A 26,727-nucleotide genomic window follows, 5' to 3' on the forward strand; every position below is an offset into this window, starting at 1 on the left:
ACGGGGCAAACACAGAAAGAGCTGAGTGTGTGTGTGTGTGAGGGAGAGAGAGAGTGAGCACAGTCTAGCCATCGAGACGGGCAGACACCGAAAGAGCTGAGAGTGTGTGTGTGTGTGTGTGTGACCTCAGTATGTCTGACCCTATTGTGCACCATAGTGATCCTTAGTATGTTTGTGTATTTTTATGTAAGTTTAAGACTGTGGTATCAAATGTTCACACAAATGTCTTAATTTGTTAGTTTAATATTATAAGATGTTATTATAATCAGTTCCATTACTGTGATTTTTTGTTATAATTTATTTTATTTTTTCTACATTTGTACACTAAGCTTTCACAATATTGTATAATTTACATTCATGCCAATAAAACAATATTTAATTGAATTGAATAGATAGATAGACAGACAGACATATAGACAGAAAGATAGACCGACAGATAGATATAGACAGACAGATAGATAGACAGACAGAACGACATACAGACAGACATAGATAGATAGATAGAAAATATAATAGATAGAATGACGGACGGACGGACATATTGATAGAACAACAGACAGACAGATAGACAGAACGACAGACAGTTAAACAGATATAGATATATATAGTATATATATACAAAGAAAAAATGCAGAACAACTTCTTTAAAGCAATTATTTGTGCTCTGTGTGTTTGTATTTTAATTAATATTACTAATATGACATTAATAACTCATAAGAATGATACAGATTGTGTATTCCAGTATCCAGCTGATGGCGTGTGTTTCTGTGTGTGTCAGTGGAGGGGCTCTGTGACGGGATCCAGGCCGGCCTGGTGGATGTTGGGATCTGGGTGGGCACATGTGCTGATTATCCTCGTGGAGACGCTTCGACTGGATGGAACTCTGTATCCCGGGTCATCATCGAAGAACTGCCTAAATAAGCATTTCATCTTCATAACTCATCACTGTCTCCATGCCAAGAGAAGACTCTGTGTCTCCGTCACAGAAAGGACCTTGCTCGTAGAAACAGGACAAATTAAAGCTAATAGAGTTGCCTTGAGTCTGTGCAGCTCTCATGTCTTATAAGATTATTATCCTCCGGCTCAGTTTTGTGACAGTTAAGATGGATTCTGTTTGCTCAATTTAGATAGTACAGACAATTACAAAATAGAAGTACCATGATAGTACTGTGGTTCTGTGGACACTACCATAATGAAAGTACCTTGTACAATGTAAATATCATGGTAAATATGGCTTTACTATATGAGGTCATCACTGTACTATGCTACTGCATTTTAAAGAGAGTCTGAAATGATCCTTGCTTTGCTGATATTTATTTAGTGGCCCATCCTTTTGTGCCTGGATGACTAGAACTCAGCTTACTTTTGTATCTGTTTTGTTTTTATTACATGAAACTATGAAGAAAAGTCCGGTCATGTTTCACCTCACAATTAAAAATGTAATGTGAATTATCTCAGTTTCTTTACCGTTTTATATGTGTGTGTGTGTGTACACGGTACAGTTTAAATGTGTGGGAAGTAACTTTTTAATCAAGGATGCAATACACTGATCAAAAGTAAAGACATTTACAAAGTTACAAAGGATTTCTATTTTAAATAAATGCTTTTGTTCTATTCATCAAAGAATCTAGAAAATTAAATAAATGCCGGCATAAGAGGATTCATATTAACAAGAAATAGGCTTAATTCTTATTTTTTGAAATTATAATATAAAGTTTAATTAATAACAATATTTATAAATATAGTATCCATGCTTTTTTGTTCAACTTCTAAATGTTTTGAGCAAAAATTGAACACTTCTCTTAAAAAGGGCTATTTTAATTTAGAGTAAAGGCTTAGTAATGCTTAAAAAGCTGGGGAAAAGGCCAAAAGTACCAGCATCATAAACTGCGGTGTAGATGGAAAACACAGCGGACGGAAGTGCGTGTAGCATCACTAAGGACTGGAATGTCTTCTGTGGTACTGAAGTAGTTTCACATCTCACATCTGCTGCAGATTAAGATACACTGGCAAGTCACACTTAGAAATGTCAGAATATCATTGGATTATATAACAACAGCAACAACAAATTAAATCAGTGAATCACACACTAATTTAAATGACTTTTTTAAATTATTCAAAAAGTGCAGTTCTGAGAATTCCCCTGTTAAAATAAGTGTTTTTTACAGAAATAATATACTTTAAAAGAATATACTTAAGTGTGAACTGAATATAATGTTTTATCACATAAAAGCGCCTTATTTATAAATAAATACAAATGCATTATAGTTTACATTATTAAATGCAAATAGCTGAAATTAAGAGTGATTTTAACCCACATACTGTAAGTAGGATTAAAGTACGTCTTTATATATGTAATTTCATAAATATGTTGTCTTTGAAATATGGTTAAGTAACTGCTGAATGTTAAACATTTACAATAGATAAACTAAAACATACTTTAAAGTCATTTATATTGAAACTTGCATGTCATGAACTTATATAATATATTTGTACTTACACACAAATATGATGTATTTAAAATATATTCACTATAAAAGCAAGATCAAATAACACTAAAGTTAAACTTATAATGAAGTACTTTAAACATGCTTTATTATGATAGTCAACACATTCTTCTTTAAAGCACCAGAGAAAATTATGTAAACAATGGTTTAAATTTTAATTTGAAGTTAAACTTATTACAAAATCTACTTAAGTGTGTAAAGAAACATGAAAATGTCTTTCTAGAAGTACACTTAAGTGGCTTTTTATTATCTGCAAGCGCAGATAAATAGTATTTTTAAGAGTTTGAGTAGGCTACAATACAGACTCGATACAATTATTAAGCACTTGATTTGATTAACTGCATCTAATTAAGTGAAATTAAGATATTTTAACATGTGAAAAGCCTAAACAGTTTAGTTTAGCTAAGCTTCTGTTCTAATTGAAAACTATAGTTTGTACAATAACTCCAGCTCCTTTGTCTGTAACATTTATTCCTTTATTAAATGTGTAAAAATGGCTTATACATACACCAGCTCTTCTTGACAACAGCACATACACATAAACAAACCGAACATCACAGGCTCTCAGTTGATACTTCCTTTCGTATCTCTTCTTTCATCGCAGTTACAGCGTTCCTCTCGTCCAGTAGATGCCATCTACAAACATCTGGTTAAAATCTGCTCCTGTCCTGCAGTAAAGTATCAGTTTCTCCAGGCCTGTGTGCTATTATCCTGCAGCGTGACATCATTTCCTGAGCATGAGCGGTGCGGCTCGCCACAGCCAGAAGAGATCTGCCGAGTGGTTCATTCTCTCGCATTGCTCAGCAAATATAGCAGCTGATTGGTGAAAATATCGTAAAAACATCTCGAGTACTGGGTTTGGTTGCATTGTCACAGGATGGCTTGAACCGTTCGTCACTGACCACTTGAAATCAATTAAAAATCTTGAAATGACATCTTTTTCGTGGTTGAATATTCAAGACAACATGGATACTCTCTCAATAAACTCAACAATAAAACTATCGCTCTCTCTCTCTTTCTATATTTGTCTGCACCTGTATTTTCTTCTTTTCATTCAGTGCACACGCTAAATGCTAATTTTGTCTGCACGTCCAGTTCAGAGCTAAACAGGAAATGTTTGGTATTCCTGTCCGTCTCTGACACACACACACGCACATCCTGGTATATTGCGTTGAATTGGTCCGTCGTAGCGTTTGGTGTGTGTGTGTGTGTGTACCTGAAGCTTTAGTGATACTCGCCCAAAAGTAAGCGTGACACATTTTCGAACACCAGAAAGGTGATGCAGCACGCTGGAATGACTCGCACCAGGTTTGGGACCATGCCTTTGTAAAAGCCCTCGATCCCCTCGTTGCTAGAGAGAGCCAGACACAAACATATACTGAGCTGGTGTACGGTCAGATGAGTCACAGTGTTCCTGGCAGTGCTATTCGATTTCCTTTTGAAATTACACAGTGTGAAGTTCTACTAAACAAACTAAACAAAGCTACAAATGAAGATGTTTACCAGGGTCAAATCTTTAAACAATAAGGTATAAGTGTTGGTACAACTGAGTGTTGGTATGCATAAATAAAAAATTTCAGGGTAATTCAACTGTCGTGATATTACTATTTTATAACAAATTCATTAATTCTTGAAAAGAAAACCTGTTTTTTTTTTGCATAATCATTCATTTTTATTGAGCTACAAATATTTATTAGTATTAATATACATAGAAAGAATATACCAACATTTTACCAAAAGCCAAATCAAAGTGAAATCAACCAATCGATGGAGGGTGAATTGGATTCTTAAAGGGATTCTCCACCCCAGAATGAAAATGTTGTCATTAATCCCTTACCCCCATGTCGTTCCAAACCAGTAAAAGCTTTGTTCGTCTTCGGAACACCTTTTAAGATATTTTGGATGAAAAGCGGGAGGCTTGTGACTGTCCCATAGACTGCCAGGTAACTTACATTGTGTACGCTCTTCTGTGTCAGCCGCGACACAAGGATGCGCTGTTTTCGTTCAAATCAAATCGTAAATGATGTAGAAAATGTATCCTTGTGGCACGGCTGACACAGAAGAGCGTAACTTCCTGTGTTCAGCTCATATTCTCCAAAACGGCGTTATGCTGATGTGGAGAGAGACACAGGATAAAGATTGTTGAATAAAGTCGTTATTTTTGTTCTATTCGCATACAAAAAGTATCATTGTCACTTCATTACGTTACGGTTGAACCACTGACGAGTGTTCCTGTAGCTCAAGCCCAAGGTTGGGGGTTCGATTCCCCGGGAACACATGACATGTAAAAATTGATAGCACTGTAAGTCGCTTTGGATAAAAGCGTCTGCTAAATGCATAAATGTATAAATTTACTTTAAAATTTGATGACAAATGGAGTATTCCAGTAGTGTCTCATACTTTTCTGGACAGAGACAGTGGTATTTACTTGGCAAGTCTATGGGACAGTTACAAACCTCCCGGTTTTCATCCAAAATATCTTAAATTGTGTTCTGAAGACGAAGGAAGCTTTTATGGATTTGAAATGACATCGGGGCAAGTGATTAATGACCAAATGTTCATTTTGGGGTGGAGTGTCTCTTTAAAGGTGATCTCTAAATGCTCTGTGGTTTGACATGATGTGTCATGTGACTCATACCTCCACGTCCTCCGGACGACGTCCACGATGCCGCTGTAGGTGTTGTGCTGGTCCTGCAGGCGAGCGCGCACCACCTGGTACGGGTAGGTCACTGCTACAGCAAATATTTTGGAAATGGCTGCCATGGTGATGTATTCCAATGGAGACTGAAGCAGAGACAGACGGGACGGAGAGACTGACTCACATCCATCAAACAAGATCATCACTGCCTCCAGTACTCTTCTAAAGGTTACAATATACAGTCAAACGCCACATAATCAGGCGGCTCTTTCTTTGGAAGTGGCGCCTTTATGGCACCTCATAAAAGGTTGAAAACAAATTTAGATGAGTTGATAGTTAAAGACACTGGCTGAGTTTAAGAGTTTGGGATTTTATTAGCTAATATTACTCTACAAAGATTTCCAGATCTGTAAAGGTCACTAAAATTAATAAAAATCTGATGGAAATGTCTTTTGTGGATATGATTTTTTTTTTTTTTTGGTTCATATCGAAAATATTTAAATCAAGTTGGAATTGCTTTAGCACTGGGAAATTTCAATGTATTAGTCAAAAACAGTGGGTGGAAATGACACTGCATGGTAAAACTTCAGTCATATGTCCCTTTTCTTTGCCAGCTTTTTCAAAATTAGCTACATATCTACCATAGGAGTGAAACAACTTGAGTTTTGAGATGTGAAAATCATGCAGCGCTGTTTCTCCTCATATCGTATACCGTATCACTAGTTTTATTTCCTCACCAGCAGGGATTCAGTCGGCATCTTCTTATATTTGTTCTGCTCTCTTTTTAGCCCCTCGTAGGTCATGAACTGCAATGCAGCATGGGAAGTCCCCACCAGCCCAGGCACGAAACCCTGCAGCGGCAGAACAGCGAAATGAGGCTCACGAACATACAAAACCACACTCACACAGTCAAAGAGCAACATCACTGCGTTTAACTAAACTAGACTAGACTAGAAGTAAACTAGGATGACGTATACTTCAACATGTAACCATTTCAGGACAATCTGGTGTCTCTCACAATGAATTTAACCTATGGAGGGACCACAGAATCTCCAAATATACTACTATCACACCCTCTTGTGGCCCTACAGGGAACTATAATGTTACGGAGTACAAAGCTGGATCTGCACACTTTTTAAAGTCAACATGAAACTTATTTTATGTCCATAATTGGATGTACTGTATATAAGAGTAATCATGATATTCTATAAGAATAATAAGTTAAAGTTTACTAAAAAACACTTTTTTGTGTGTGAGCAATAACAAGCAGAAGTGAAAGAGAAGTGTGCTTAATTTAACTGAATGTGAGGTACTTCAAATCCTAAAAGTACACTTAAAAAACTAAAAAAATCTACTTCCAGATAATATAATATTAATTAAACAAAAGGTAATTTAAGTGTAAGTAAAGAGAAATGCTTTCAATTACGGTTTCTTAACACACTTAAGTGCATTTAAATAGTGCACTTTGTAATCGTGTCAAATTAAACGTTTTATTTGTACAAGTGCATTTTAATGTACATTTTAATTAAAAATATTTTTTCATGTTTTAAAGAATCACAATTATTTCGATGTGTTGACTTGCACACAAGTAAATAGATTTTAAATGTACTAAATTGCATCATCAGCATTTATAAATGTGTAATTAAAAATATATTTAAATAAATGGCACACACGTTTCAATAGCAATTACACTAAATTATATTCCAGTTTATCATAAATGCTTCTCAGTACATTCAGCAGTAAGTTTAACCATTTTTTCAAAGACAATAGTAGCATGAATAGCGTAATTACACATAGAGACTTAAGTCCTACTTAAGTGGGTTATAAAAAAGAACAGCATTTGCATTTAATATAAATTTAACCAAATACATCTTCGTTTAAATGTAAATAGCAAGCAGTTAAGAAAACAAATTAAACTTGCACTTAAGTAAAAAAGATATTACTTTCATAAGAAGTACTCGTTTTTTAAAGTATGCTGATGTGTGCTATTTTTCACACATCGCGCAAAATGTGTGTTAGAGAAAGCAATCAGGAAAAACGTATGATTTCATGTTGACTTTAATGCTGAGATTAGCACACATGAAAGCTGTTACAGGATCTCAGGTTAATTTAAAATCTGTAGATGTACCCTGTAGAGTCCCGGGATACCCTCGTGACGGTATATTTTCACGAGGGCGTCCATCATTCCCTTGTACTGCTTCCGTGACGGGTCTGCATTGTACTGCAGCACCAGCCGGGTCTTTGTCACCCAGACTGGGTTGGTGAGGCAAAGCGTCAGAATGCCTGGAAACATGAACAGGGGACCTTCACACCAACACTTAACTTTCCACGTTAGTGCTCTGTCTGAGATCGTACAGGTTTTTACACGTAAAAGAGACCAATAGGAATAGAAAGCATTGATGTATTATCATTATGAGTCTTTAAATGCAGGTTGGGCCTGATATAGTATGTTTTTGGTCATACTTGTAAAGCTGAAGTGTGTTACTTTCCTAATAGTTAGTTGAGAGCATTGTATTGCGCTGATTTTGTTGCTCAATAGACTACTTCTTCCTCAATATGCTTCGGTGTGCGAATGAAAAAAGCTGCTTTTTCACTTCCCGAACCAATACCACAATCTTGTTTCTTCTCAAAAAAAAATTTTTTCAGTTTCGAAACAGCCAAAACAGTTTTGAAGCTGGTCGTTCCTGTTATGCAATGCGTTTTCACATCGTCTTCATATGGACACAGGATCGAATATTAAACTCGCATTTTGAGGGATAACAAATTCCATTAGCTAGTTTTACTTTTATTTGTTATAATAATCACAAACGTACCTTTGTGTAAAAACTAAAACTGTGAATTGTGAGGTAAAATAAGAAATAAAGCCGCATTATTACGAGATATAAAAGTCGTAATTACCTGAAAGTATAATTTACCCCATTTTGAGAAATAAAGTCGCAGTTACTGTTTTTTTTATCAAGGTTTCCATACAATTAAGTCAACATGGAGGTTCGTTTTAAATGAAGAACTGCCGATTAACCCCTAAATAACTGCTACTCTGACACACTATACAGAGTGTCCCATAATGCTTTGAAGATTCATCAGACACAGCTTTGTTCTCAGTAAAATGTGCTTATTAAGTGGTAAAAACTGATTGGATATTATTCTTGCATGGGCTGGAATGAATTCTGACATTGCAAATCTTTTTCACCCGCCATTTTTCTTGAAAGAAATGAACGCAGTAGCGTGATTAAAATCTGCAGAGACTGCTAATCAGAATCAAGGCCAGCTCAAGCAGAGAAGTCACATTTAAAAGCTGATACCATTAGTGTAAGTGAACAGAAAGAGGAATATAACTTCAGTTATATTAGGTTTAAAACTGTCCATAGTTTTAAGTAGAACTGTTTTCTATTTTAATATATTTTAAGATTGTATTTCCAGCATCATTCCTTCAGTCTTCAGTGTCACACGATCCTTCAGAAATCAGTATGATATGATGATTTGCTGCTCTAGAAACATTTATTGTTATTATTATCAGTGTTGAAAACAGCTGCGGTGCCTCATATTTTTGTAGAACCTGTGATACATTTGTTTCTTTAAGGAATAGAAAAAAGAAGGGTACTTATTTGGAATATTTGTATACATTATAAATGTCTTCAATTCAACGTGTCCTCCTGAATAAAAGATTTATTATTGAATTTCTTTTTAAAAGACAACCGTTTACGGTGACGACATTTTAGGAGGGAGAACCCACAGCCCCAACATCAATAAGAATTATGATTATGGCATTATCTGCTTTCTGTCATTCTAAAATATTCCATGCTGTTAGAATTAAATATGAAAATTCAATCACATTACCCAAACTTTAAAGAAAAAGCCTGAAACTTGAAAGAGAATGAACTTGATTGACTTAAAGCAGAATCTAACTTCAGCTATATCTCTATTATCATTGTGTTTTTATCATAAAGTCTAGCCCAGACTTGTCATTCACAGAGTGGAGGGCGTAGCCTAAAGTTCAGGCATAACAGGAATGAGTTTCCAGTCGCTCCAGTCTCACAGCTGAGCTCCAGATGTAGCCCTGTTTAGTTTGTCACGCTCACAGGTGGCTCTTTCTCAAACTGACCTGCCTCCGCCGCAGACACCAGGTGTTCTCCAGCACTCAGCTCTGTTTGCCGTACCTCCCGTGTGTACGCTTTAATAGCATTATAACTGCGGGAAGAAGAGAAAGGACCACATTATGTTCACTGTACAGTGCTGTAAACGGACCATCCTTGATGAAACTGTTATTGAATCCCCCTGAGGATTTACATTGGTGTCATCCTGTACTCGCTCTCATGTCATCACAAACCAGTCAGACCTGAGTAAATCAGCAGAGCTTGTATTTATGGGTCAGTGCTGCTGCATTTAAACCCCTGCTGGATATACAATTGCTGAGCTAAAGCTTTATTTGTTATGGTTGTTATCTCCACCTGATTTAACTCTCGCTTTGTATTTTTGTCTATAAGCAAAATATTAGGAGAGAAGGCCATTGTGGCCTGCTTATCAACTGCTTTCGAAGGACAAGGCCCAAAACAACAAGGATCTACTGCTTATGTTTCAATTCTGCAACCCGTATACAGTTGCACATGCACACTCTGTTCGCCAGGGATCCTCGTCTGAAATGAGGTCAGATAACTTTGTGGAGTAAATTCATAACTCGTCTCAACAGACGTGGCTTCTTTTTTTGGCCTGTGAACCTTTAAGGCTCAATGCCTTTTCAGGAAAGTTCACTATAGTATTATCATCATCATTGATGTTATTTATTTATTTCATGTTATTTTAGTTTATGGAGTAGAAATAGTCAATATCAATGCTATTTACACTACTATTCAAAAGTTTAGGGTAAGACTCTTTTCTGCTCACCTAGAATGCATTTGTTTTATTAAAAATAAAGTAAAAACGGTAATAGTGTGACACATACATTCCAACAGGAAACTCCATTCTGTGCTTCCCCTTTCAGCAAAACTCTGACTACTTACAAGAGGAAGTACAGGCCCCATGATGCCCCGGCCCCCCAGATGTTGGGGGTCACACCCTGATAGAGTCCTCTAATCCCTTCCAGCTTCCAGATGGTCTTCATGCAGTGCACTATCCCATCGTACTGGGGGCGCATTTTCAGACCATCGCTTACTGGAAAGAGAAAGAGACATTGGGGGAAACAACACGCTCCCACTTCTGCTTCAAAACAATCTAAATATATCCTAAAAGAGGGCCGGTGCAAAGGTGAAACTAGCAGTCAGTCGGTGTGTGTTTTTCTAGTGTTCTGGGCGCTTTCTCTCAAAACGTAGAGACCATGACACACTTTTTTCAGATTGTGAAACAGTGTCAACATAACATTTATTTGTTCTCTGTTAATGACATGAGGGTGAGTTATTAATGACATAATTTTAATATTTGGGTGAACTATCCCTTTAAGCTAAATTAAAAATATTTTGATGTCTCCCAGTGGCTGTTTGTGGTATGACGCCCTAAATAAAATCTTACAGGATCAACTTCAATTTTTTTCAGATCAACTTCAAATTTGGAACCAACCAATTTTAAGAGTAAAACCTGTTATGTAAAATCTTTATAATAAATAAAATATAATTAATATAGCACACTATATTTACAGCACATTTAAACTTCTATAACTTTTTGATACTTTAATTAAAAAAAAAATCTTTACATTTTCTTCTTTAAAAAGAGACCAACCTTAGGTTTATATTTCAAAGTGTTCATAAATTACAACAATTTAAGTTTGCGTAGTGCACTTTAATGCCTATTTTAAAAAAATGGGGGTGATAGTCAAAGGGTTAATTAAATTAAATTATTTTTACTTCCTGTATTTTTTTTTTTTTTTTTTTTCAGTCCTAATATGCAATGAGTCATTGTGATATTTTGTAAAATAATTGAAAAAGCTTGGCCAGACAGTATTTTTGGCCGTTAATGCATTCTGTCCAGGAAGGCAGCTCTGTAGGTTTTGAGACACCCTCACTGCAGTATTACACAAGGTGAACAAACTCACCTGCAAACCTGATTTTGATCAGATCCAGTGGGTGTAACACCATTGTGGAAAGAACACCTCCACTGAGTCCGGCTGCCAGATTTTCATATTTGACGTGTTTAGAGAGTCGTATGAGGCTTGCAGTAACGGAAAGAGAAGAGCCTGAGGAGTCTGCAGCGACGGCAGCGTGTCTCTGCCTGGAGACGGCGACGGTCATGTTTGTTTACGTACTAGAGACGGACTCCCTGAGCGGCAAAAGGCCGTAAAATACACTTCCTGAGTGCAGACAACGACACATTAACGTGTTTTAAAAAAAAACATCAAGTAACCAAAACCCCTATTAAATTCAGCAACCACCTCTGGGCCATTTTTTTGCTCGCTGTTGTTCGTCTGACCTCCTCCACTTCTTTCCACTGAGGAAGAAGGTAAACAACAGAGCGTGGTGACGCAGGTTGGTGGGCGGAGCGACGTGTGTCGCAGCAGCCAATCGCCATCGCATATGGTGTGACGTCATTCAGCGATCACACTCAGTTTTGAGGACGACAATTTATTAGACTATATTTACTTTAACCTACTATTTATATATTTATAGTAAATGTGCTATACATACTATTTTTACTATTCTATTCCAATAAAACGCATAGTATAATGTTGTAAAGTTTACTTTGGAAATGTATCTTAGGTTACAGATTACAGGTCACACTATTTAAAATGCAGTAAGTAGTGTAGCGTTAACTATTTCAAATACTTTATTAAATTACTTTCATTACTTTTCTAAGTTTGTTTTCAACTGTTAATCATTTTGAAACATTTAAGGTAGGCACGATTAACTTGGCAGTGATTACTGTCAAACTTTCAGAATCCTTCATCACTTGAATTAAGATTATAATACCACCACAAAATCAGACTTTGTCAGCTCTTTATACTTTGAGATCACTTTGAGGTTAAATACAGATTTAAAATCATAAGATAAAGTATAATAGCTACTAAAACAGGAAGCCCCTATCAAATAAGCATTTGTGCTATTCTGTATATTTAAAGTACTCATAAATTAATTAATTCCCCCTCGCACGACAAAACCTGTTATTATAATTTTTAAACAGCAATCTGTGTGTGTGTAGGTCATTTCTACATAAAGGTTTGTGATCTGTGTTGTTGCAAGAGCTGTAGTACATCATAAAATGTGACGTCCTATGAATTTAAATTCAAAACTAAAATGGTATTTTCTTTTCTTAATGGATGCATGTGAACTCCTTCACCCATAATATGCAACTCATGAAGCTGGTTGAAATAAGGTGCTGAGTGAGTCAGTGCTGAGATGCAAAAGGTGAAAGCTCAGATTTGATTTCCATTTTCATCATTTTGATGTCTTTATTGTAAAATATTTAGACGGTGTTATAGATGTATAAAACTCTTCAAACATTACATATATAACATCGCACCTGCTCCAAAGGTGATGCACATTTAGGTCTATTATTACATAAAATGTTATAAATTGAAAGGCAGTGTGTCTGCAATAAAAATACATGTTATATGGTATTAGAAACCATCGTCAGTGATTATTGATGATTGTTTCTGATGGTAAAGAAATGAATTACACAGACAAGTCACTAACAGTATTCATCATCGTGAAATCATATAATTGCGTTATTCCTTCTTTTCTTTGTTCAGTGAGCTCATGTTGTTTATATTGGTCTCCAAGATTTCTAAATGTTTTAAGGAAGTCTCTTTACTCATTAAGGCTGCATTGATTTGATTAAAAATACAGTAAATAAAAGTGAATTATTATATATAATAATTATATATATATAAGGATTCTTCTATGAAAAAAGAACTGCATTTATTTGATTTAGAAACCTTTTATAATTTTAAACGCATTCACTGTTACTTTTGAGAAAGTTTCTTGCTGAATAATAATAAATAATAATAATTATTATAAAAACAACATGCTGGCCCTAAGCTTTTGAACCATGGTGTAAATGTGATTAATGTAGGCTTAACATACAATGCCGCTAATTGAACGCTAAAATATTAAACATTTAATTTATAATCTGCCACTCAGTTTGTTAATACTTAGTTTTGGGTTATGCATTTTAGTTTCATAAAGCCTTTCCAAGAACACTGAGGAGGGGAAGAAGAAAAAAAGGAATTTAAATTAATAAACAGCGTTTTTAATTCACACCAGTCTGCGACATATGAAAAATTATAAGCAAGAAAAAAAAAATCTTGCTGATGGATTGTCACCAAGGTGTAAATCCCAGCTCCAGCTCATGTCAATGAATGTGGCCGGGAGCGCGCACCTCCACCTCCCCCGCACGCGCACCCGGCCCATCTGATCTTTGTCCTACGTAAGACCGAAGCTCCGCCTCGCTCTCCTATCGGACCGTGTCCCCTACCGCATCCATTTTTTGTGCATTCAAGAAATCTCTTGGAGTTAGCAGCGGCGGCAGCATCCAGGAGAGGGTCGCGGGGAAGGCGTCTGCCGATTACCGCAATAAGGGATCGCGCGCCCCACCATTGGACGATGCGCGAGAGCTCTCCGCAAGCGGCGGCAGCCATGGGTTAGACTGCATTCACCATGATTTCGAAATAAAAGGCAAGCGCCCGTTTTATCTCCACACACATTCGACAGGCACTTGGGATGCCCTCGGCTCCCGGAAACGCGAGAAGCCAAAGGGCTTTCTCACACCTTATTCTCAGAAGATGCTTGTTTTTATGAGCCAGCGTGACAAACTACGTTATGCACACGCGTTTCCCATGCTGTCACTGGGTTATATCGATTATAGCTAATAATGTACCACTGGATCTTCCATGCGCACATGCACCGGCAGGGTGTGAAGGTGTTACAGACGAGCTAATGTGGTATTATAAAACCATTAGTTGTCTGCTCTCTTCAGCATCACAATGTCATTCAGATGAGATTAGTACAGCTATGCATCCCATAAACACAAACATTATATAGCGAGAGCACATGTGTAGGTTGCATGGGGTCTCTGCAGATGTACTTAATGTTCATGTATCGCTCTTTCAGCATCATCTACACCTGAAATGTCAGCTCGGGGGGCCCCGGCCGCGTCCCCTGCGGCCCCCGCTCCGCCGGACCTGAGCCACCTCACCGAGGAGGAGAGGAAGATCATCCTCTCGGTCATGGAGCGACAGAAGAAAGAGGAGGAGAAGGAGCAGTCCATGCTGAAGTAAGCTTGTGTTCAGCTCTCTTAATAAGGGGCGAGGAGGGCTCTATGCGGGCATGACTGTCTCTTGAAATTTAATACGTCTGCTTACGTAGACTGTCAATATTAGGCTGTTGTTGACACGAGCTCGGACAGAACGCCCGGGTTAACCGCGAGAGGGGTCGATGTCACGCGCCTGGCGGCTTTGCGTCGCTCGTGCCGCGTGTGTTGATGTAGTATCTCGCCTCACTCGTGCTCAGGCTCTGGTGGGTTGGGTTGGCTGTGGGCGCCATCTTCGCTAAAAATCCCGTCAGATATTACTACACGTTTTAATGCGTGCTGTGTCGAACAGGTCAGACGTTAAACATTAACGCCACGCGTTTGCGCGATTGCGGTTGCCGTGGCGCGGTGTTTTCAGCACCACGGCGCTGTCCAGTGCCTTTCCGTGTGCCTGCTCAACGCTAGTGTTTGCTTGACATGCCTTGTTAATTGCAACGGTGCAACTGTTTTTCTTGCATGTACAGAGATAGCTGACATGATATCAAGCAGTGAAAGCAGTGTCCTGCAGTGTGACATGCTACACTTCCTCTCATTCTGTCTGAAACATTTTTGTATAATTGCTAAATATATGTATACTAGTTTAATACAAATTATGGTTGCACTTTATTTTACAGTACATGCACTTAGCTGTACTTACAAAAAGTACTAGATAATACTACATTTAGGTTAGGTTTAGAAGTAGGTTCAGGGTGAGTACCTAGTTATTAACCAGTTAGTGTAATTAATTTAACAAGTAAATAGTATGTACATGCAGGCGAGGACTGTAAAATAAAGTGCTACCCAAAATGTATTACAAATTGTATTCATATCATAAAAATGTGTTATTTAATATATAATTTAGAAAATTGTAATATTTTTTTATGGTGTGAAATTAGTATATATACACTGTTCTGCACTATTTAATATATATATATATATATTTGGATTTATACATTTTTTATGTCATGAAACAAAAGATTCTGCATTATTTCTCGGTTACTAGTCCAATGTAAGCAATTGTATTCTTAACGATATTGGTAAAAAAGTCGAAATTATTTGCATTTACTGAGTCAAAATACTATTGTTTTTGTAGCTTAACACACATTTCAGTACATATTATATTACCAGCATGAAAAATAACAAGCATGAGTTGTAAAATATCCGTTTTGTTTTAATGCAGCATCTGATCTGCATGAGCTCCGCTAGTTTGTATAAAAGCTGATAATCATTTTTCCATCTTTGAGAAAGATTCAAAAGATCATTTTGTACTTCAAAGGAATCAAGAACATCTGAGCCTCTGTTCAAAGAGTCACATGATCATGAACTACTCAGAACCTGGAGTCCGCCGTGTTATAGTCATCTGGTATATATAATCAGTGCTACTCACTAGATCTTGCTTTTTTATATACTATAGAGACAAACTGAAAGCTGAGAATTGATGGTTTGATCCACATGCATCCACGTATTGCTCAAGGCACTGGAAAGATTTTGAAATATTTATTTAAACTATCGCATAATTAAGCATCTGTTTATCTAGCCGCCTTGTGCTCTGGTTCTGCTTCTTGTCATTAATATTTGCTCTCAGATGCAGTGGGCTCTGTGTTTAGGGAGAGCAGGCATATTATTTACTGGAGTGGCCCAGTTGGCTCCAAGTTTGGAGGCTGGACTGAACCCAGTGAACCTCCAGTGCTGTGCCAGTGCTCCCCTCACGTCTGTTTGTAGGCCACCTGACCAGCATCACTGCCAAACAGCATGAGCTACACCTCTGCCACGTGCCTGTGTGTTGATAAAGACCTGAGACTATTCTCTTGTGAACTAACAAACTGTATATTATTAACATATCATACTGATTTCTGAAGGATCATGTGACACCGAAGACTGGAGTAATGATGCTGAAAATTCATAATTACTTTTTTTTACTGTTTTTAAACAAATAAATGCAACCTTGGTGAGCATATACTTCCACTCCAAATCATCTGTTCACACCAGTGTTGTGTTGAGAGTCTAACAGGCCATTGATAGTTTAAAAATCAATGCGTTTACTGCCAGACTCAAACACAGCAAAGTAACTCCTGAGCATGAGCATGATGTGAAAACATTACATGTTTGAAAGCTTTTTGAGCACTTTGAACACATTTCAATCTTAAGTGAGATTTTCCAAATATTCCACTTGAGTAGTTACTATATTTACATGTACATTCATTTATTAGCAGACACCTTTATCCAAAGCGACGTGGATATATGTGTAATATAGCAAGCTGTTGTATTAGTATGTGATTTCAGTTTATTTTACATTATGTGTAATTACATATAATGACAGTGTACTTATCTAAGAAAGTACTTGATAATTTAACTACATGTGTTAAGGTTAGGTTCAGGGTTAATAGTTAGTTACTGCCCAGAATTACAATACTAAGCACATAGTATATACACGCTGAACAGAACTGTAAAATAAAGTGTTACCATGATTTATCTCTTAATGGTGCTAATAGCATCATTACTATTGCTTATACTTTAGGTTAGCATTTTCATAATAGTATTTTACAGTGTCTTTGTTACATGTTACATGCACTTGCTATAGTAATAACAATACATTATGCGTAATCACATGCAACTAACATAAAACTTAACCCTCATCCTAAGCCTAAACACTTAAACAGTTAAAACAGTTAAAACAGTTCAACTTGTAAAACCTTTTCATTTAGTTTTAGAGATTCCTTCTCATATTCCAGTTGATTGTGCAGAGTCAGCTATAAGCTATTCATAGGTTGCCTTGAGTATGAACAAACGACTCTTTCAAAACCTGTTTCCTGTCCCGTTGGAGCATGCAGGGGTTAAGTGTCTGACCCAAGGGCACAGCGTCTGAATTGGCTTCTTTGCACATCTGAGCTGCAGTTTGAATGGACTGCGTGTCTTCTTGATTGTGTCACAAAGTGATGTAACACACAAAGACAGATTTAAGAGAGATAGGCCTTTGGGTATTCCTCTAGACAGCACACAGAGTGAGTGCAGCGTTTAAGAATTAGGGAATGTTGTGCCTCTTGTGCATTGATGTCATTCAGCTGCTCTGTGATTGGCTGCCTTGTTAGATACACATACATTAGCTACTTAATGAATTTGCTTAATGAACATTTGCAGTATGCAATCCATTTATGGATATTAAGGCTGTGTTTATATTCAGTTGCTTTATGATTTGCTATTTGATCTTTTGCTTTAAATGGTCCGTGCTCACAAACATCAGAGTAAAGCCACAAGGCATATTCTATTCACACTCTGTTGAAACATCATAACACAACATGCCATCGCCCGAAGTTGACATAACCCCGATTCCCTCAACAGGATTTCTACATTGGCTTTTGGATTAATGCATATAATAAGATCTGTGACCAACACAAGTTGATGAATCTTGCATGTTTTCTTCTTCATGGCTAGAAACAAACTACAATACATTCACCTGGGAATTATAAGGTTCTATCTGCGTTTTGAGATTTATTATTCTACTATCCATACTAGTACACTAAGGAGAGTTAGTTGACGTAGTAACTAATAACTGGACATTTTGGAGAACCATTCATATTGCACTGCATCCAAACTGGCTTTATATTAAAAGTCATGCTAGAATCCCTTCTTCACAATGTTTAGGATGTCTGGATCACTCTCACAACACACTCGTAATATCTCCATCATATCTGAATGAGCTGCTGATCTTTGGTGAAAAAGTTGCCCTGTGTATCTTCAGCCTGTGAGTCGTGCTACAGTGGTGTGACTCTGTGTCTGAGCTGCATTAGGACTTCAGAAGCGCTGCGGCTGATTGGCTGATCACAGTTTGTAATCTCTTTATGTGTTCAGAGAGACACAGTGTTTAGCCGGACAAACCTCCGGTACACTGCACAACACACAGGACTGGACTTCTCTCTGACCATTAACTATTCCCTTATGACAGTCTGGGAATCTCATTTTCACCCTGTTATGTTATAAACAGATCTCTGTGTTGGAGCTTTTATTAGACCTCAGTCTCAAGTAATGAGTCTTATGTCAGATCTGTTGTGTGAAGACGTTGTGTAACAGGATTTACACTTATAGTAACCTATGCTCATTGGCTCTGCCTTAACGAAGTTGCTGTGTGTGTGTGTGTGTGTGTGTGTGTGTGTGTGTGTGTGTGTATGTATATATATATATATATATATATATATATATATACACTACTTATATATAACAGTGTATATAACAGTACAGTAATTGCATTTTTTTTCAGTTGCATGTAGTTGTTATATATTTTTGAACACAGTTTACTATTAAATATACTATTATACTATTATTAAAAGATTTCAAATGGTACTATTCTACATTTCAATCCAGATATGGTCTTTAAAACTAAACAAACAAACAAACAAATAATAATAAGAAGAAGAAAAATCCAGTTATGTGTAAAATATATTATGTAAGTTTGAACAAATAATAATAATTATAATAAGACCAAATAATAATAATAATACAATATTGTATATAAAAAAAATTGCCAGCACTTTGATGTTTAAAAAATAAAAAATAAATGTTAAGGCAACATGTTAATAACTGAATGTAAATTTACAGGGAAATAATGTATATTTCATTAACTGATTAATTTTCCAATTAAGGATGCTTTAGAAGGATGTGCCTTTATAATATACTGACAACTACTATAAAAATACAAGAGAAAGTTGAGAAAGTCACAGTGCAAGTGTATCAGAAGCTGAAGTAAAAACTAATATATAGGTGCACATAATGTCATAAACACACAGACACAAAAACATAATGTACTAACTGATAAGAAAAAGAAAAAAAACATTATATAATTGAATCTGTGAATGGGAGCTGTCACAGATAATTCTGGCAATGCAATGCAACCAAAAAGTTTCTGAAACGTGCCGTTAGATTTATTAGTTTTTCACCATAGTAAGAAAACTTACTGTTAAAACAAATTATAGATTTTTTACCAAAGCATTTTTACAGTCTATTACTGTTAAATTACAAACAAACATTTTAATAGCCATAAGAAAGAAATAACCAGTTTATTCATTGATGTGGAAGGCCACATCAGGCACAATGCATTGTGGGATCTGATGTTTCATGCAGTGCATCCTGGTTATATACTACATTCTGGGGACTGCATGCAGAAAATTAGCATATTTCAGAAATAGTGAGAACAGTATGGTAGTGTGCTAACTGTTTGCTAGGCATTGTGGGTAAGGAGATCAGTGGATCTCAAGTTAAAATGATGTTGGTAAATCTGAGTTCTCAGCGATGTGTTAATTGTACAGTATATTTAGGTCAGGTGTGGTTTGATAATTAACATAAGTGGTATTCTACACAGAAGGTCTTTAGATTAAAGATTAATATTAAAGCACATTACATGCAATACTCAAAGTCACATATAAGGCAAAACCGTTCTGTTTCTCTCATTATGCATGATTTAATCTCTTTATGTTAAAATGTTTCATTAAATGAATTTCATATTCATGTTGGTTCATGTATTTTTGTATTTTCTGTTTATTTTTATAATCATCTACTTATTTATTAGGGCTGCCGGCAGATTTATCTTATCATTTCCTGGAGTTACTTCTTCCCAGATATGGAAACTGATTAGTTTTCTATCAAAATACAAGCAAGGCAAGGCAAGTTTATTTATATAGCATGAAATCTCCAGCTCATCTAGCATCTGAACCCCTGGAGAAACACCAACCATCCACATTTCATGCTTCAAAAGTGTGATGATTAAATTAGCACATTTACATTAGCCTTAGCAAACGTATAACTCTTAAAGCGATAGTTCATCCCAAAATGAAAAGGACCCCATGATTTACTCACCCTCAAGCCATCCTAAGTGTATATGAGTTTATTCTCTCGGATGAATACAGTCGGAGTTATATTATAAATGTCCTGGCTGAATGGTGGTCAAGATATTGAAGCACAATAAAGTGCATCCGTCCATCATAAAATAAGTCCACACAGCTTTGGGGGTGAATAAAGGCCTTCTGAAGCGAATCAATGTGTTTGTGTAAGAGATGACTGTTTATAAAGTTTTAAATATGGATTTGTCCATCGATTCACTTCAGAAGGCCTTTATTGACCCCCAGAGCCATGTGGAGCACTTTTTATATTGGATGGATGCACTTTTTTGGGCTTCAAAATCTCAACACCCGTTCACTGCCATTTTAAAGCATGGATTAGCCTGTCATTCTTTTTAAATTAATATAACTCTGATTGTATTTGTCTGAAAGAAGAAAGTCATATACACCTATCCTGGCTCGAGGGTGAGTAAATCAAGGGGTAATTTTAATTTCTGGGTGAACTATCCCTTTAAGGGTCTTTCAAATCATGCTAAAATGACAATACATTGCATGAAATGTAATGTTATCCATACAATAGTAGTAATATAATAATAAATATTATAAGTTGACATTAATTTGGCAGCCCTAATATTTATTTATTTACTATTTTTAGTTTTCTGACTTAATTATGCCATGATTTCATTTGTTTCTGCTTCTGATTTAGTCTCTGGTTTTGCCTGTGTGTGTGCTGAGCTGTTGAACATGTCTTTTTAGGGAAGCTCCTAAAGAAGACACAAAGGCTCAGCCAGCTCAGTGAGTACAAGACACCTCTTCCAGCGTACTTTGAGCTCTCAACCTTCCTCTTCCACCCTTTACTGTCTGTGACACATACCTGAGAGCTGACCTGGGATCAGTTATTGGGCTCTATGATGTCCTGTAGTTGGTACACTTGTATAGCATCACCTCTACTTTTCTTAATACAATGCTTTTACTGAAAGTGTTCCTGCTCCCCCCCCTTACTAACCCTTTTATTCATTCAGTAGCACGCTCGTATTGCTCTAGTGATCCGTGTGTACATGTCAGCTTCTCCTCCACAATGCTCCAGTAATACAGCATTACTCTCCTCTTGTGATTCAGACTCAGCTGCTGTCGTATTGTGTCTTTCTTCCTCCTCTCTCAGTCCTGATGCTGCTGTTTCTCCGATCACTCATCTCTCTTTAGTCAACTCTTCTTTACTTCATTTAAAAAGACATAAGACTTGTTTTAATAGACTTTATATTTCACAAAGATATTTGAATTTATAATATACCTTAGTAAATTTAATTTATTTTTAAAACAAAATAACAAAAACAATTATCTAAAAAGTTTAATGTCTGTTGTTCTGAGGTACATGCTTTAAGGGTGTATATATATATATATATATATACATATATATATATATATATATATATATATATATATATATATATATATATATATATATATATATATATATAATTATAATTATTATTAATATTGTTATTTTGCAGTGTAAAAATTGAATTATTTATTTATTAATTTTTTAAATTATTTATAAAGTTACATTTATTTTTGTGGAACCCATTACATTTTTTTTTCAGCTAACTTTTTTGGTCAATTAATGCATCCTTGCTAAATAAAAATAATTTCATTCATTCATAAATACATACATGCATAATTTTATTAACTTTCAAATATTGATAGTATTGATAGACTTTCTCTTTGTAACGCTAATGAAATATTATATCTAAGCTGAAAAAGAGCAGCGTAAAGTGTCTGTTCAACATCCCCTTTTGTGCTCAGGTTTGCAGTGACTTGAAGGTGTATAAATGATGAATGAAAATTTTTGGATTTAAATACTAAAATGAACAGCTAGAAGATTCGACATACACACATACAAACATTTGCAATCAAGCATTACTGCACTGTTCAACAAAATGTTTTGGGATTCCTTGGTGTCGTCCTACTAAATGTGAAGAGTTAGAGGAAGAGAGAGAAACATCCCTCGGTTCTTGCCACTTGATGTTGCTGTGCTTGTCTGAACAGGTGGAACCCTTTCAGTGGAATCACTGAGCTGGTTAGTAATGTTCTTCAGCCCCAGTCCAAATCCCCCAGTGAGGAGCAGCCCAAGCCGTAAGTACAGATCAGGACGTTCAGTTTATACTGCTGACAGAAGATCCATTAAAGGAGAAGTTCACCCAAAGATCTAATTAGCTGAAAATGTACTCACCCTCAGGCTATCCAAGATGAAGATGAGTTTAATTCTTCATCAGAACAGATTTAGAGAAATTAAGCATTTCATCACTTGCATCACCGATGGATGCTCTGCAGTGAATGGGTGCCGTCAGAATGAGAGTCCAAACACCTGATAAAAACATCACAATAATCCACAGTACTCCATTACATCAATTAACATGCATGTTTGTAAGAAACAAATCCATCATATAGGTATTAATATATATATATATATATATATATATATATATATATATATATATATATATATATATATATATATGTTTCTGACACAGCTGCCCTTAACTAACTAACCGAATAATATTTTTATGTTTCTGTAATGGTTAATCCACCAGTACCGTATTTTCCGGACTATAAGTCACACTTTTTTTCATAGTTTGGCTGGTCCTGCAACTTATATTCAGGTGCAACTTATTTATCAAAATTAATTTGACATGAACCGAGAGAAATGAACCAAAAGAAATGAAACAATAGAAAACACTACCGTCTCCAGCCGCGAGAGGGCGCTCTATGCTGCTCAGTTCTCCTGTAGTCTACCACTGAAGTAGATCCCTGCACCCGGCCCTGGCCCGAGACGCTCAGGCCCTAGCCCAAGGGGCAAGGAACTCGACCGGAAGTTGAAGTCGGGTGGGGGCTGCCATCTTTTAGCAGAACTTCACTTGCGTTAGCATTCCCATTGACTCCCATTCATTTTGGCGTCACTTTGACAGCGAATAACTTTACATCTGAGGCGTTTAAAGACTCTGTTTGTCCATTATTTATTTCTAAAGATACACGACAATATATAAAGGGCTCCATTACCTTCTATGTTACATTATGGCCCCGTATAAACAGTATTTGTAAAAATAGGCTAACGATTGCGTCATAACCACTCGGCTCTCTGTCGCATTACCGTACAGACAGGAGGAGAAGCTCGCAGACAATTAACTTAATATGGCGTACTGGCGTTACATTTTAAAATACTATACAAAATAATTAATCAGAATAATTACTCCTGCTCACTCACGCCAAAGAACTCCCCGCTCAAGCTCGCCGTCTCTGCAAGATTAACGATGGCAGTTTGCACGCACAGCTACTAGAAGATGTACATCTGTCAGACAGGTTGCTGACATCGTCAAGCTTCGTTTGAGTCTGCGCGTCAGAAACGGAAGTGCTAAAAAACGCTAAAACTGGGCTTCATTCGTCTCAATTGAGTTTCAATGGGGTCGCTGTGTCCATTTCTTTTACTGTCTATGCCCTAGCCCGACCTGTGTCTGACAGCTCATCAGAATTATCAGCCCGAGTCCGGCCCGAGCCCGTGTTTTTATTTATTTATTTATTTTATTACACAGCGGAAGCCTGCCCTATTTGCAGCAATTAAAAAAGGGGTCAGTTTTGTGTTATGTTTCTTTTAATTTCTTTATCAAGTTAATTTAGAAAAATGTTTGAAGCATTTAAAAAAAAAAAGACGATTAGCGTTAAACAGCCGAGCCGACAGCAAGTAGTTTAGACTGGCTCGCTCTGACGGAAAAGCGTGCGTGCGTGCGAGAGACTGTCATGTCAGTATAATTATAACGGGTTGAATTATCAGATTATGAAAGTTATGAGGTTATGAAATGTCTTTCTATATTTGTTTTTCTATCGTCGAAGTCAACTTCTATTTTTTTATTTTAATTAATAATATATAATAGAAGGATAACCCAAAAAGGCCGGAGGCCCGGCCCGCATGTGAGCTATAATGTGAAAATTGGCCCGAAGCCCGGCCCGAGGGACATAAATAAGTCAGGGCCGTTGGGCTCGGGCTGAAATGCAGGGCTTTACACTGAAGACATAGAGCGCCCTCTCGCGGCTGTAGATGGTAATGTTTTCTCTTGGTTCTTGGGTCTAAATAAATGCGACTTATAGTCCAGTGCGACTATTATATGTTTTTTTTCCTCGTCATGACGTATTTTTGGACTGATGCGACTTTATACTCAGGTGCGACTTATAGTCCGAAAAATACAGTATGTATAAGCTCTATTCAAAGACAGATCGCACAACATTTTTATGAAAAGCAAGATTACAAACTATTTGGGAGTCAAAAACTACAGATATGGTATAAAAGTACATAAAATCAATGCCAGCAAGAATGCAAGCTGTTATGAAGGCCAAAGGAAGACATACGAAATAAAATAAAAAGTTTTCCTTTTTTTCTTTTTATTCATGTTTGTGAATAAAGCCTATTTAGTTGCTTCAGTTTGTTATTTGACCAATACATTTTTAGTTTAAAGTTTTTGACAGATTCCTAAAATATTTGTTTAACATATATTTTCATTACTATGACAGGTGGTCAAATACATTTGTTAAGCAACTTAATGTTTTTATCATATCATATATATATATATATATATATATATCTGTGTGTGTGATCAGGGTGAAATAGGAAAAAATAGACCCTATTTAAAAGTGCACTGATTTATTTTCCTCCCTGAACAACCAATCACAGTCTTCAAAAGAGCGTGTCACGCCTAGCAACGGGGTTGGCCCCGCCTCCTCACTAAGATGAAAGTTTTTGTCTTTCCTCACTCAGAGTTGCTCTCAGACTGGTCCTGAATCACTCTTATGCTAAGTTCTGACAGGATTCATGGAAGCTTTAGGAATACAGGCCCTGGCGTTGCTTACGAGACATTACTGTCGCTACAGCTAATCGAGCGCAGAGAAAATAACTGGCTGAGGGCGGAGATATGCTAATAGGAGACAGTCTGTTAGTGGTTGTGGGTGGGGCTTGATTATTGAGACTGTTTAGGATTTTGGGGGATTTAAAAGGATGTAGAATGGATTCTTATTGTAGGGTGGTTGTGTCCACACACTGCTAAGACACATTTATAATCCAAACACCATGTAAAAGTGAATTATGCATCACTTTAATTGACGGACCGGAGTGGTGTGGATTATTGTGATGTATTTATCAGCTGTTTGGACTCTCATTCTCACGGCACCCATTCACTGCAGAGCATGCATTGGTGAGCAAATGATGCAATGCTACATTTCTCTAAATCTTTTCCCATGAAGAAACAAACCCATCTTCGTCTTAAGTAGCCCGAGTACACTGTAAGCAATTTTTTATTTTTGGTGAACTATTTCTTTAACCCAGTTGGGTCAAGCAAAACTGGAGTGCTGCTCTAGTGGGTCTGACCCCATATATAATGAATGGGTTGTTACTATAATTATACTGCAAAATAAATAAGTAATGCATCATATCTTCTCATAAACAAATATCTGCTTTGTCATCCTGTTTGTCATGTGTTTGAATGCATTATATTTTCTAAAGGTGTGAAACAGAATAGATCAGTATTGTGGTGCATTATAATTATTCATGGGATCATTCTGTGCTTATAAGGTGCCTTACAATTGATGCACTAAAAATATGTTTATAAAGGCTTCAAGTAAAATGTAACTAAGAAATGCTCAAAAGTACCCATGGCTGATTTTGCAGGACATTTCATGTGAAAGGTACCATGTGCATAAATATATTTAAAAACACTGCCAACCGTATGTGTGTACTAAAGATTTTATGCTTGAATGGACTGTCGTGTCAATCTACTAAATTGTAGATCATCACAACCCGCTCAGTCCATTAGACACGCATGACCAGTGACATATATTCATATCCTCCTCGGATCGTTTCAGTGTGGACGCCATCGATTCCCTGGGACTCAAACTGAATGTCGTGTTGTGTAGTGCATGTACAGTAAAACCCGTCCCTGTCACATACTTCCCTGCTCCATGCGACTTCAAAACAATGAAAAACGCCCTCCAGATCAATAAAATGTTTTGTCGGGATAGATTATTGATCGAGTCTGTCAAACCGGCACACTCTCTCATCCCCGTGTCTTACGAGTCTTATTAAAGTATTAGACGCATCCTATCAGTGGTTACAGTCTCGATTCAGTATGGTTCGACTGATGAATGTAGATTAGGAACAGGAGTGTCAAGCCTGTTATATTAATGCAATTACTAGCGAATAAAGAACTTAAGTCATGTTTACATGCCCAGTGGTCTCTTAAAACCCAAAGAAGCACAACACTCATGTACCAGACAATTACCTTGTTTTATACACTCTCAGAAAAAAAAAGTACATAATCAAAAGGTACTTTTACTGATGTAGTGAAAGACATCTTTCAGGAGTAGATGAGGTACAAAAGTGAAAAGGTATTGTCCTGTGACAGCTGTTGTGACTTGTTTTGTGCCGGAGAACTATTTGCACTTGAATCCAGTATAAATTAGTGTTATTTTAGTAATATTAATTGACTATTATACTATTTATTCA

The 26,727-nt window shown here is 36.6% G+C and overlaps 3 protein-coding genes across 5 annotated transcripts in view; 2 read left to right on the top strand and 1 right to left on the bottom strand.

Annotated features, from left to right (window-relative positions):
* cthrc1a (collagen triple helix repeat containing 1a) overlaps positions 1-1,452 on the top strand; it is a 14,466-nt gene extending 13,014 nt beyond the window's left edge. For both annotated transcript variants that reach the window (XM_026240981.1, XM_026240982.1), the window contains exon 4: positions 779-1,452. In XM_026240981.1, the coding sequence (XP_026096766.1) occupies positions 779-921 (143 nt within the window). In that variant the 3' untranslated portion in view covers positions 922-1,452. The remainder of the gene's footprint in view (positions 1-778) is intronic.
* A 1,509-nt stretch (positions 1,453-2,961) lies between these two features.
* LOC113068293 (mitochondrial folate transporter/carrier-like) lies at positions 2,962-11,582 on the bottom strand. Of its 2 annotated transcripts, XM_026240984.1 has the most exons (8): positions 11,504-11,563; positions 11,168-11,422; positions 10,143-10,293; positions 9,248-9,333; positions 7,274-7,428; positions 5,883-5,996; positions 5,146-5,291; positions 2,962-3,858 (listed from the first exon to the last, which is right to left on the bottom strand). In XM_026240984.1, exons 2-8 carry the CDS (start codon positions 11,361-11,363, stop codon positions 3,732-3,734), a joined length of 975 nt encoding a protein of 324 aa, XP_026096769.1. In that variant the 5' UTR covers positions 11,364-11,422; positions 11,504-11,563; the 3' UTR covers positions 2,962-3,731. The 2 variants fall into 2 exon arrangements, with proteins under 2 accessions (XP_026096769.1, XP_026096768.1); XM_026240983.1 differs by having other exon boundaries at positions 11,168-11,582.
* Positions 11,583-13,410: 1,828 nt separating this feature from the next.
* Positions 13,411-26,727, top strand: part of LOC113068294 (regulating synaptic membrane exocytosis protein 2) — a 155,513-nt gene continuing 142,196 nt past the window's right edge. Inside the window, exons 1-4 of the mRNA XM_026240985.1 lie at positions 13,411-13,707; positions 14,178-14,340; positions 20,940-20,978; positions 22,230-22,316. Of these exons, the coding sequence (XP_026096770.1) occupies positions 13,671-13,707; positions 14,178-14,340; positions 20,940-20,978; positions 22,230-22,316 (326 nt within the window). The 5' untranslated portion in view covers positions 13,411-13,670. The remainder of the gene's footprint in view (positions 13,708-14,177; positions 14,341-20,939; positions 20,979-22,229; positions 22,317-26,727) is intronic.

Source organism: Carassius auratus, linkage group LG44F (genome assembly GCF_003368295.1).
Source record: "Carassius auratus strain Wakin linkage group LG44F, ASM336829v1, whole genome shotgun sequence".
Lineage (NCBI taxonomy): Eukaryota > Metazoa > Chordata > Actinopteri > Cypriniformes > Cyprinidae > Carassius > Carassius auratus.